Genomic DNA, 12,792 nt, shown 5'->3' with positions numbered 1-12,792 from the left:
TGACCATTCTAAAGGCCCAAGTCAGAGCCCTAGCTGGATTTTCCAACCTCTCCCATTGAACTGCAGCACAACAGGTCAGTCACTTGATTGGTCGTTCCTTCCCTGTGTGTGAGATCTGAGCAGAAATACTTGATCGGGAATGGTCAGACTAGAGCTGGGCTGAGTTTCTTAAAGTAGGTCCCAATATCTCCACTATCAGGAATTGAGGATTCCTGAAATTAAATTCCATGTACACTGTTGTGAGAATGTATGAGGTGGAGGATGTTTTATTTGCTGTTATGTAAATTTTCAGATAATGAGGTAATTCCCATTCGTACGTAGTTGCAATTATAATTAAAATTTGGGGCTTCCCTGGTGGCGCAGTGATTGAGAGTCCGCCTGCCGATGCAGGGGACACGGGTTCGTGCCCCGGTCCGGGAAGATCCCACATGCCGTGGTGCGGCTGGGCTCGTGAGCCATGGCCACTGAGCCTGCGCGTCCGGAGCCTGTGCTCCGCAACGGGAGAGGCCACAACAGTGAGAGGCCCGCGTATGGCAAAAAAAAAAAAAAAAAAAATTTGGTTCAATAAAAGACACTTTCATAATCTGTTTCATTCCTCAAGTTGATACCTTTTTTCTTTTTTTATAAATTTATTTATTTATCTTAGCGTCGGGTCTTCTTTGCTGCGCGCAGGCTTTCTCTAGTTGCAGCGAGCGCGGGCTACTCTTCGTTGCGGTGCGCGGGCTTCTCATTGCGGTGGCTTCTCTTGTTGTGGAGCATGGGTCCTAGGCACGCGGGCTTCAGTAGTTGTGGTTCGTGGACTCTAGAGCGCAGGCTCAGTAGTTGTGGCACACAGGTTAAGTTGCTCTGTGGCATGTGGGATCTTCCCAGACCAGGGATCGAACCTGTGTCCCCTGCATTGGCAGGCGGATTCCCAACCACTGTACCACCAGGGAAGCCCCTCAAGTTGATATCTTGATAAAACCTGATATTTCCCCAACTATTTACCATGAAATTTTGATTCCCAGTTAAAATGATTCCTACGCAGTAGCCTTTTCCTGGTATCACTTGTTCTTTGAGAACTGGGACAATATTTAGAAGTCTATTCAAGGTGTAGAGGAAGGAAAACAGCAGGAAGGCAAAGGCTTCCTGAAGGAGGAGGTGTCCTGCTTTGGGCTTCGTCGACAAGCAAATTGAGGTGGTAAGCGGCAAATAGAGAAGTTGCTTCCCAAGGCAACTAGTGAGGCAGCCTGGGCTTTAGCGTTACATCTATCTGGGTTCAAATCCCTGTTCTGCCTCTACTTGCTGTGTGAATCAGGGCCAATTACTTAACTTCTAGGAGTCTTTGATTTCTCATCTAAAGATCACTACATGGAAAAAGATAGCAACACTAAAAATGATGAGGTAATAAAGACATCTAAGTTTTGTTTTCTCCTTCAAGAACTTGGGTATAGATAGCTTAAATATGATACGTGTATGGCTGTTAGCCAGAACTGGTGTCATCTTGGGCCCTTACAATTTCTCCTGTCCTTTCATTGACCCTACCCAGGACTGTACTGTGCAGTGAATCACTTCTCTGTTGTCAAGGGCTTTGTAGCTAATAGATATTGTTTAATAATCACTAGGACCAGGTGGCCTCTATGCTCCGTTAGTCCCCAAACAATAATGAAAACCTTCCCTGACATATTCTGGTGCTCATGAGACTAGTTAACCTGTTCATAAATCTTAGCTTAGGAATGCATGTCCTTTATCTAAGCACGTACCCCCCCATAACCCTAGGTAAACTATAAAATTGTTCCAAAAGCCCCTTGGTGGTATGGAGTGCAGCTGTGAATGCTTCCGGATCGTTGTCTGCCTGATTCAGATCCCACCCTGTGAGTAAGTTACCCTATAATAAACTGATCCATTGATTATATGGAGCTGCCTGCCTTATTTTTCAGTCTCAAGATGCCTTCTCAGTTTGGTGGGCACTGTTTGTTTCCTCCATCCTCCAGCAATACTGCTCCTGTTGGTCAGCTTTAGCTGGTTTTGAAGATTTGGAATTAGGTGCTTCTCTAACTGGGGGTTGTTGCCAATAAAAACCTAGAGACACATCAACAAGTTATTTCAGGAAGTCCACTCTTTTTATTATTATTATTATTTTTTTAACATCTTTATTGGAGTATAACTGCTTTACAATGGTGTGTTAGTTTCTGCTTTACAACAAAGTGAATCAGTTATACATATACATATGTTCCCATATCTCTTCCCTCTTGTGTCTCCCTCCCTCCGACCCTCCCTATCCCACCCCTCTAGGTGGTCACAAACCACCTAGCTGATCTCCCTGTACCATTCTCTAGTAGGTCTGCATCTTTATTCCCATCTTGCCCCTAGCTTCTTCTGACAGGAGGTCCACTCTTAATGACTGAGAATAATTCTTCCTTTGCTATTATTTGCTTGCTGCATCCTGGAAGGTCCATCTGAGAAGCATGAGGGTGGTGCGGTGATAGTGGCAGTGATGGTGGTGGCAAAAGACCTCAAGGTTTGGGCGGGGGTGGGGCACAAGGACAAAAGAGTGATCCTAGTTGGAAAGTGCTACCAGACAATCCACAGAGAGCAAGGCCATATTCTCTGATTAGGCAGCAGGCAATCATTTTCAAATACTTTAATTCAGAGAATTAAAAATGTCCTCAGACTCCTCAGCTGTTAATAGGTAATTTACTGTGTAAGTAACACCTATATTGTCTCACTTAATGTTTACTTTTGAGGTAGGTGATACTATTCTTTTCTCCTCATTTTCCAGCTGAGGACACTTGAGGCTCAGAGAGGCTAAGTAACTTGGCCAAGGCCTTACAGCTAATGGAAGAGCTGGGATTATAATCCAGGTTGAATACTAGAGTTAGCACTTTCAACCAGTACACCTGGCTCCCAGTTGTGGATTAGTTAGTTGTATTTATTCTGATTGCCACAAAGACTGTCTGTAAAATAGGTGTTGGTGGACTGTCCTTGTTCATTTGCAATGCTGAGGTAATCTGAGGTAATTTATCAAGTTGGCAGAAGAAAAGAATGTGGGTAGAAGAGGAGAGACAAGGAAGGTCAGCCAGTGAGGTCACTGTTCAGTCATCAAATATTTATTTTGCAGTCTTTTTATCAGGCAGTGTTTTAGCTGAACAGGACATGGTTCCTCTCAAGAACTCACCATTCATTAGGAGACAGACGCAAAAAGAAAATTATACTATAGTAAGAACAGAACAATGACAGAGTAGTACGTGAGGCACAATCATTAAGAAGGGGCAGTCAACTCTGCTTTGGGGATTCAGGGAAGGCTTCACAGAGGGAGATGATCAAGCTCTCTCTAGAAAGACAGTCAGGTATGGATTCGAGGGGCTGGAAGAGGCAACAGCTTGTGCCAAAGTTAGGAGGTACAGCACAGTCCATAGTCTGGTAGTACTAGATGGCAGGGTTTGACGTGGAGGGGTAGCTGCAGGACAGGATTCTGGTGACCTCGGCAAAGGGATTCAGGTCATGAAAAGTCTCCTCTTCCAGGCTAAGGAATTTATTATCTCTAATCAAGGGACAAACTTTGAAGGATTTTTACATTGGAAAGCAACATGTCTGCTCTGGATCCTTTCTGGTTGCCCTTTCCTATACACTCCCCATCATCTTTGCTTTGCTCTGTGGCTTAGGAGGCTCACCTCCACGGAAAACATCAGTTGGTGTATTGGTAACCTAGGATTGCCTTAGCAAAGTACCACAGAGTGGGTGGCTTATCCTTTCACAGTTCTGGAGGCTAGGAGTCTGGAATTGTTGACGGGGTTTCTCCCTCTGGAGCTTTTGAGGGAGAATCTGATCTGTGCCTCTCTTTTGCCTTCCAGTGTTTGCTTGCTTGGCGATCCTTAGTTTGTAGATGCATCACTCCAATCTCTGCCTGTCTTCACATGACATTCTCCACTGTGACTGTGTCTCTGTGTGTCTTATCCTCTTTTTATAAGGATCCTCTTTTTATATTGGATCTAGCACACCATACTTCAGTTTGATCTCATCTTAACTTATATACATTTGCAAAGATCCTACTTCCAAGTAAGGTCACATTCACAGGTACCAGGGGTTACGACTTGAATATATCTTTTGGTGGGGGGGGTGCAATTAAATCCACAATAGTCAGTAACCTTGCCCTCTAAATTTTGGTTGGGTTAGGCCACTGGGGAGCATGGGCAGATGATCAGCAGGAGGGAAGAGCCTAAGATTTGGCAATTAATTTCCCTAGTACTTTTGGGGTCACCATGGACTGCCTTCATTGGTCAGCAGGAGGTTATAGTTCTTGAGAGGTGGCCCTCTCTACATAATCTCTCTCTCTCTTTCTCTCCCTCTCTCTCATTCATAATTGTTTTCTCCCCTTGCCTCATTAGGCCTACAGATGGTAGAAGCACCTCACTGTTACTAGTCTGGCAGAATTTCATTCTACTTATGATTTCCCTACACTCTGCCCAAACCACTTGACATAATCTTTATATTAAATTACCTAATTTGAGTTCTATCTTATTCCTGCCAGGATCTTGATGGAAACAATGACAAAATTTTTTATTTTAGAATAATTGCTTAGGTAAAGGAGGCAAAAAAAGGGGATACTGAGACTAGAGAGAAAGTTAGTACAATAATTCAGATAAGAGATGATTAGACCTAACCTTGGATGATAACAGTTATGATGGAGAGGAGAAGTGAAAAACACAAGATATTTGGGAATAGAATTAATATGACTTGGTACAACCCTCATAACCAAGCAGATTTATCCTCGCCAAATACTTATTAAGTAAGGAGAAATTTTGTCCCATAGTTTTTCTGGCACCAATTTCAAAAAAAAGTGAAGATTTACAGATCAGTAGAAGGGAGGCGAGCAGGATAGGTGCCCCCCAAGCTTTCAAATAATGTGACACGGAGGCAGGCTTGGAGGAATCGGGAACTATTCGAGTTTTTAAGGGTTTCATTGTCCTGTCCCACTGGGTCAGGATGGCATTTCTGGCTCCATCCCATTTTCCAGGGCCCATTAAGCGATACTGGTAAGGAGTACATGGTCCAAAGAAAACTTCCCAAGCTAGTCTGGGATCCTTGAGGAAAAGAAGTGGGACATTGGGCTTCGTGCCTATGCAGGCAGCGAGGTCATCCATGTAGGAAATGTAGTCAAGTCTGTCTCCACTGGTATCTTTCATCAAACCCCTGATAGGGAAGAAGATGGATCACTTTTAGTTTTCAAGTTATGAGTTACCCCACCTCCCACCATTTTGTTTCTTTCTATTGGAGTAAAACCATGTCAGGAATGTTTTTCTATGTTGAAGAGAAAAAAATAAGAGTTTATTTGCATAGGGTATTTGTGAGCATAATTAATTTTGTTAAAGGAGATGGTAGAAGGAGGCAATTGGAAGAGGACATTTAAATAATGTTTTAGGTTCTTTAATTTGATAGGAGGGTAAAATCAGATCAGTTCAAATATCATAGTTGTTGAATAAATAAACATGATCAGAAAGCATTGCATATATAGCTACCTAAATTATTTTTATTGATGTTAATTGTGAGTTGAGAGGACCGAATTGGTATAGCAGTACTGAACATGATACAGAAATAAGTACAGTTGACCCTTGAACAACAAGGGAGTTAGGGACAACAACCCACCATGTAGTTGAAAATCCACATGAAACTTTTGATTCCCCTCAAACTTAACTACTAATAAATTATTAGTAGTTAACTGGAGGCCCTACTGACAGCATAAACGGTAGATTAACACATATTTTGTATATTGTATGGTTCTACACTGTATTCTATAATAGAGTGAGTAAGCTAGAGAAAAGAAAATGTTATTAAGAAAATCATAAGGAAGAGAAAATATATTTACAGTACTGTACTGTACTCATCAATACCATAAGTTTATGTCATGTTTATAAGATGAATTGTCTATTGGTAACTACATCAATATTGTTTTATATGATACAAAATACTGTGATGTTGTTTGTATCCCTAACACTAGACATCAAAAATGAAAAGATAATGTGAAAAAGAAATTCATATTTATTTACAAGTATAATGAATCATACATTGATAATGAAAAAGAAGCAGCAATATGATTATTTCATGGAACCCTAGCCTATATACTAATGAATGAATCATTATAAAATTTTTATGGTATACAGCATTACAGTCATATTCATAGTACAGTATTGGAAACATTGTTACATTAAAAAAACCCACTTACCTGTGATGACAGGCTGATAGACAGTTTCTCCAAATATGAGAGAAAGAGACATACTGTACAGTAATGTAATTCTTTGAAAGCAAAGTTAGAAAATAGTAAGAAAACTAACACATTATTAATTTTATATTACTGTAAATATCACTCACTTTATACCTATGTAAGGATGGGCTATCCACTTCAGTACAAGTCTTACACACAATGTTCTACATGACAAGTACTTAAGCAATGATGACGATGATGACACAAAAACTTCTCATACAGTTCTTGCCATGCAGTTTTTAGATTTTCACATGAAGACACACACACACACACACACACACACACACACACACACACACCAGATGAATCTATTGACAGTAGGTTATGATAATTATTTACTATTCATTAAGGGGAAGTGGATCATCATAAAGGTCTTCATCCTCATCATCTCCACATTGAGCGGGCTGAGGAGGCAGAGGAAGAGGAAGCTTGGTCCTGCTGTCTCGGGGGTGGCAGAGGCAGAAGAGGTGGAGGAGATGAAGGGGAGACTGAAGAGGCAGGTACATGTAGTGTGACTTTATGGAAATACATTGTAATTTCTGCCTGAAATTTTTGCTTTTTCATTTCTCTAAAAATGTTTCTATACAGTACCAATTCTTCCATCATTTGCTTTAGTTTCAGGGCCTGTATCATAGAAGGGTCCGTGTTATAAAATAAGTCAAAATCAGTCTTAAATAATTGGAGCCCTTCTGCCAGATTGTCTAATGTCACTTTGTTTTCTGGCACTGCTTCTTCTATGTCTTCTTCCTCATCATCTTGCACTGGTTCAGAAGCACTCATCTCCATCAAGTTGTCTTCTGTTAATTCCTCTGGTGTGGTGTCTATTAGCTCTTGTGTGTGTGTGTGTGTGTGTGTGTGTGTGTGTGTGTGTGTGTGTTTGGCTGCCCTGTGCATGACATGCGGGGTCTTAGTTCCCAGACCAGGGATTGAACCCTTGCCCTCTGCAGTGAAAGCACAGAGTCCTAACCACTGGACGGCCAGGGAATTCCCTCTGTTAAGCTCTTCTTTTTTTTTTTTTTTTTTTTGGCTGTGTTGGGTCTTCCTCTAGTTGCGGCAAGCGGGGGCTACTCTTCATTGCAGTGCATAGGCTTCTCATTACGGTGTCTTCTCTTGTTGTGGAGCACGGGCTCTAGGTATGCGGGCTTCAGTAGTTGTGGCACGTGGGCTCAGTAGTTGTGGCTCGTGAGCTCTAGAGCAGAGGCTCAGTAGTTCTGGCAGATGGGTTTAGTTGTTCTGCAGCATGTGGGACCTTCCTGGACCAGGGCTCAAACCTGTGTCCCCTGCATTGGTGGCGGATTCTTAACCACTGCGCCACCAGGGAAGCCCTCCCTCTATTAGCTCCTGAATTTCTCCAAGATCTTTATCTTGAAACCCTTCACCCCCTGCTTTTTATTTTTATTTTTTTTTGCCATATCCACAATCTCTTTCATGATTTCCTTGTTGGCTCTGTAGTAAATCCTGTGAAGTCACACACAAGATCTGGACACAGTCTTCTCCAGCAGGAATTTATTGTTTCAGGCTTGATGGCTTTCACGGCTTTTCCTATAACAACAATGGCATCTTCAATGGTGTAATCCTTCCAGACTTTCCTGATGTTCTATTTTCTTCCATAGCACTGACAATTCCTTCCATAGAGCACTTCAGCGCTTTGTGTTGAAATCATGGGTTCTGGGTGGCCAGTGGCATTATCCAATATCAAAAGAACTTTAAAAGACAGTCCCTTACTGGCAAGGAACTTCCTGATTTTAGGGACAAGGCATGGAAGGAACCAATCCAGAAAAAGGGTTCTCATTGTCCAGGACTTCTTGTTGTACAACCAAAAGACCGGCAGCTGGTATTTATCTTTTCCCTTCAAGGCTTGGGGTTAGCAGCTTTATAGATAAGGGCAGTCCTAATCATAAACCTGACTGCATTTACATACAACAGTAGAGTTAGCCTACGCCTTCCTGACTTAAATTCTGGTGCTCAGTTCTCTTCTTTACTAATAAATGTCCTTTGTGACCTTTTTTTCCCCTCTAGAATAGGGCACTTTTGTTTGCATTAAACACCTGTTCAAGCAGGTATCCTTTCTTTTCAATGACTGTCTTAATGGTGTCTTGGAACTTTGTCTGCTGCCTCTTGGTCAGCAGAAGCTGCTCCTCCCATTATCTTGACATTTTTTTAAATTAATTAATTAATTTTGGCCCCATTGGGTCTTCGTTGCTGTGCACGGGCTTTCTCTAGTTAATGGTGAGCGGGGGCTACTCTTCGTTGTGCTGTGTGGGCTTCTCATTGCGGTAGCTTCTCTTGTTGCTGAGCACAGGCCCTAGGCACAGAAGCTTCAGTAGTTGTGGCACGTGGGCTCAGTAGTTGTGGCACGCGGGCTTAGTAGCTCCACGGCATGTGGGATCTTCCCGGACCAGGGCTTGAACCCGTGTCCCCTGCATTGGCAGGCGGATTGTTAACCACTGCACCACCAGAGAAGTCCCTATCTTGACATTTTAAAAGACAAATCTCTTTCTAAAGTTATCAAACCATCCTTCTCTGGCATTACAATCTTCCTCACTTTTCTTTTGCTTTAAGTTGTTGTGTAATGACTTCACTTTTTCTCAAGTCACGTTAGTCTATAACTATGCCTTTCTTATAGTAATTCTGCACACATATAAAGGCTGCATTTTCAATACAAGATAAAAAGGTATTTCACAAAAAGTGCAAGGTTTTCATGCCTGCTGGCACAGCTACAGCAATGGCTTCACAAATTTTCTTTTTTTAAATAACAGTCCTTATGCTGGATTAATTTATCTTGGAAAGACAGGCAACTGCAGCTAGCAGACCTCAATCTATTGTACATATCAACTTTTTCTTGTAATGTCATGACTTTTTTCTCCTCTTTGGGAGCATTTCCAGCATCACTAGTGACACTTTTGTATGGGTCCTGTGGTGTTATTCAAGGTTTACTAAACACGATGGAAAATACGTGAGAACTGCAAGAGATCACTTTTTACTGAGACACGAAATTTACTGGAGAGATGAACTGCTCTTGCAGAAATGATTAGCATCACATGACATGTTAAGCAGATAGTTGAAACACCTGAGCTCATCACAATAGCAACAAGAGGTGGCTACGAAGTTATTGCAGTAGTACAGTATATACTACAGTTAAGTTTCTGCTGTTATGATTTAATACTGCATCTTTACATTTATTTACATTTCTCTTGATTGTGAATGGTGCCATGTATGGTCTGTGTTTATGTGTGCAAGTTTTGATAAATTTTAAAATATTTTTGTATCTTTGATGGTAGTAAATAATAAAATAGACTAGTAACTACATATATTTTGTGCATTCATGACATACCTAACTTTTTCTTAATTTTTTCAGTATTTCTAGGCTTTGTGATTCATCTGTGAGTTTTTTCAAATTGTCACAAACCTCCCCCAATTTTTCCAATATATTGAAAAAAATCTACACGTAAGTGGACCCATGCAGTTCAAACCTGTGTTGTTCAAGGGTCAACTGTATAGTGTATATGAAGTCTCTATTCCCACTTATTTCTGTTGTTAGTAAACCTTCATGAGGTGCCAATGTCATTCTTTCACTTATTCATTCTTTCCTTCAATTAATCAATCAGTCTTAAGTGTGTATCACATGACAGGCACCATCCTAGGTGCTGGGAGTTCAACAGTGAGTAAAACAAAGTCCTTGCTATCAAGGAACTTACATTCTAACAGGGAAAATCAGCAGGCTGTAGAAAAAAAAACCAGCCAAATAGATATAGAATATATCAAGTGGTAATAGGAATTATGAAGAAATATAAAGGAGGGTAAAGGGGAAGAGGCAGTGATGAGACTGAGTGGTTTGCCATTTTATACAGTGTTCTCAGAGAAGCCTTCTCTTTTATGAGGTGATATTTGAGCGGAGTGAGACTACAGGTATGGGGTGGGGGCAGAACATTCCAGGCAAAGGGAACAGTAAGTGCAAAGGTTCTGAGGGGGCTATGCTTGGCATGTTTGAAGAGCAGGGAGCTGTCTGGAGTGACTGGAGCAGTATGGGTGAGGTGGGAGAACAGGAGGCAATGAGGGCATAGAGGTAGTTGGTTGCCTATAGGGGTGCAGAGCTGCAGGGAAGTTTCTGGGAGTGAAATGGGAAGTAGTCAGAGGGTTTTCAACAGAAGAGTAATGTTAGCATTGGTCACTCTTGTGCAGCGTCAAGGTTAGACTGTAGAATAGCAGACAGGAGGTACAGAGACCAGATAAGAGGTGACAGCAAGTGTCCTAGTGAGAGATGATAGTGGCCTGTTCTGGGGTGGTAGCAGACAGGGTCGTGAGAAGGGTCTGGATTCTGAATTTATTTGAAGGTAAGAGTTGACAGTATTTGCTGAGGATGTGAGAGAAAAAGAGGAAAAAAAGATCACTCCAAAGTTTTTGACTGTTCAACTGGAACAAGTAGCCATTAACTGAGAAGGGGAAAGTCTCAGAGCAGCCCATGTGCAGGTGGAGGTCAAGGGTTAGTTTTTAGTCATATTAAATTTCAAACACCTACTACATATCTAAGTGGAGCTATCTAGAAGGAGTTGGATTAAGAGTTGGAGTTCCGAGGAAAGATTTGGGCTAGAGATACAAGTTTGGGAGCCATGAGTGTATGATGGCATTTAAAGCCACAAGCCTGGTGAGGCCACCTAGGAGTGAGTGTTAATAGAAGTGAGAAGAGGTCTGAGGATTAAGTTTGGGGTTCCCCAATTTTCAGGAGTAACGAAGAGGAGACACCTGTAAATGCATAGAAAAAGCAGCCTGAGAAGTAGGAGGAGAACAAAGAGAACAGGGCTTTGGGGGCAAGTGAACAAAGGATTGCCATCTGTTCTGGGCCAGGCTCAGTGGAGTGACCTGGTGCCTCCACCGGACACATTTAAGGCCACAAATCTAGTTGGTGGAAGAGTTAGGACTGAAAACATATTCTTCTGACTCATAATGCAATTATTTCCATCCTGCCACATTGCTTCTCTAGAAATGGCTTTTATATTGAAAATATTTTTTTTTTGTAATGGAATATATTGGTAGCAGGCTATATTTCATACCTTTCTATGAGCTGCTCCTTTTTCGTAGCCTCAGCCATCAATTTTTGAGATGGAGGTATCTTACAAAGTCCTGTAAGAAAAGTCAGAAACAACACTAAAGTCACATGTGCCTCTTCCTTTGAGTTCTCCTCCCCCTCATTGCTGGCCCCCCACTGCTCCAACCTCAAAACATGTGATCATCAAAGCTTAGAATGGAATTAGAGCGCAGAGGGTAATTTTTTGGAGGTCAATTCCCCCTCTGAATTCACGTAAGCAGGGTACTCTACTGCTGGAATTCTAAGGACAGATGCCCCGTGGCCGAGCCTGCACTGCACCGTTTATCAGAACCTGCCCCTCTTCATCTGCTTGCACTTTACGTATATTGACATATAATATTATTTATATTATATTGTATATATTCCTCCACATTATATTTGTGTGTGTGCATTAAAACTATTAGCTGGTTAACTGTAAACACTTAAAATGACCCCATTTTTATAACCCTGCTTTGGTATGTCTTCATTTTGTTTTATGGGGAGGCTCAGGCATGGAAGGGGCCTGGCAGTCTCTTAGTCTCACAAAGGGTCTGTCTGCTTGAGCTGTTGTGAGGATGTGCTTATTCTCAATAATCCACCTAGACATCGACAGTCTCTCTCTTCTGGCCAGTGCTGCCCTTGTCATTTGCCAAGTTGCTGACCCCAGGGTGTGGGGTTACTAACCTACATGAGAAAGGTCTGACTTAGCTCTGTAGTATACTTGCCACTGGGATCATTTTATCTTGTATAAAGCTGGAAAGACTTCACTTGGTGGTTCCCAGACTGCCTCTTGGAGGCTCTTTGGAGAGGCTTGCAATCACTTCTATGGTGTGATCTAATCAAGTTTTGTTTTCTCAGCTCTGTCATTCCTTTTTTTTTTTTTTTTTTCTGAATGGGGAGGTGGGTCAGAAAAGATCTTGCTGTGATTTATGTCACAGAGTGTTCTTCCTATGTTTTCCTCTAAGAGTTTTATAGTGTCTGGTCTTACATTTAGGTCTCTAATCCATTTTGAGTTTATTTTTGTGTATGGTGTTAGGGAGTGTTCTAATTTCATTCTTTTCCATGTAGCTGTCCAGTTTTCCCAGCACCATTTATTGAAGAGACTGTCTTTGCTCCATTGTATATCCTTGCCTCCTTTGTTGACCATAGGTGCATGGCTTTATCTATGGGCTTTCTATGCTGTTCCATTGATCTACATTTCTGTTTTTGTGCCAGTACCATATTGTCTTGATTACTGTAGCTTTGGAGTATAGTCTGAAGTCAGGGAGTCTGATTCCTCCAGCTCTGTTTTTTTACCTCAAGACTGCTCTGGCTATTTGGGGTCTTTTGTGTCACCATAAAATTTTAAGATTTTTTGTTCTAGTTCTGTAAAAAATGCCACTGGTAATTTGATAGGGATTGCATTGAATCTGTAGATTGCATTGAGTAGTATAGTCATTTTCAAAATATTGATTCTTCCAATCCAAGAACATGGTATATCTCTCCA

The 12,792-nt window shown here is 41.6% G+C and overlaps 1 protein-coding gene across 1 annotated transcript in view; it reads right to left on the bottom strand.

Annotated features, from left to right (window-relative positions):
* Positions 1–2,349: 2,349 nt before the first annotated feature.
* FMO4 (flavin containing dimethylaniline monoxygenase 4) overlaps positions 2,350–12,792 on the bottom strand; it is a 32,560-nt gene continuing 22,117 nt past the window's right edge. The window contains 3 exon segments of the mRNA XM_007122268.4: positions 2,350–4,816; positions 4,818–5,172; positions 11,293–11,362. Coding sequence (XP_007122330.1) covers positions 4,745–4,816; positions 4,818–5,172; positions 11,293–11,362 — 497 coding nt within the window. The 3' untranslated portion in view covers positions 2,350–4,744.

This window comes from Physeter macrocephalus, chromosome 4 (genome assembly GCF_002837175.3).
Source record: "Physeter macrocephalus isolate SW-GA chromosome 4, ASM283717v5, whole genome shotgun sequence".
NCBI classification, from domain to species: Eukaryota; Metazoa; Chordata; class Mammalia; order Artiodactyla; family Physeteridae; genus Physeter; species Physeter macrocephalus.
This window is presented reverse-complemented; position numbering and strand designations above follow the sequence as displayed.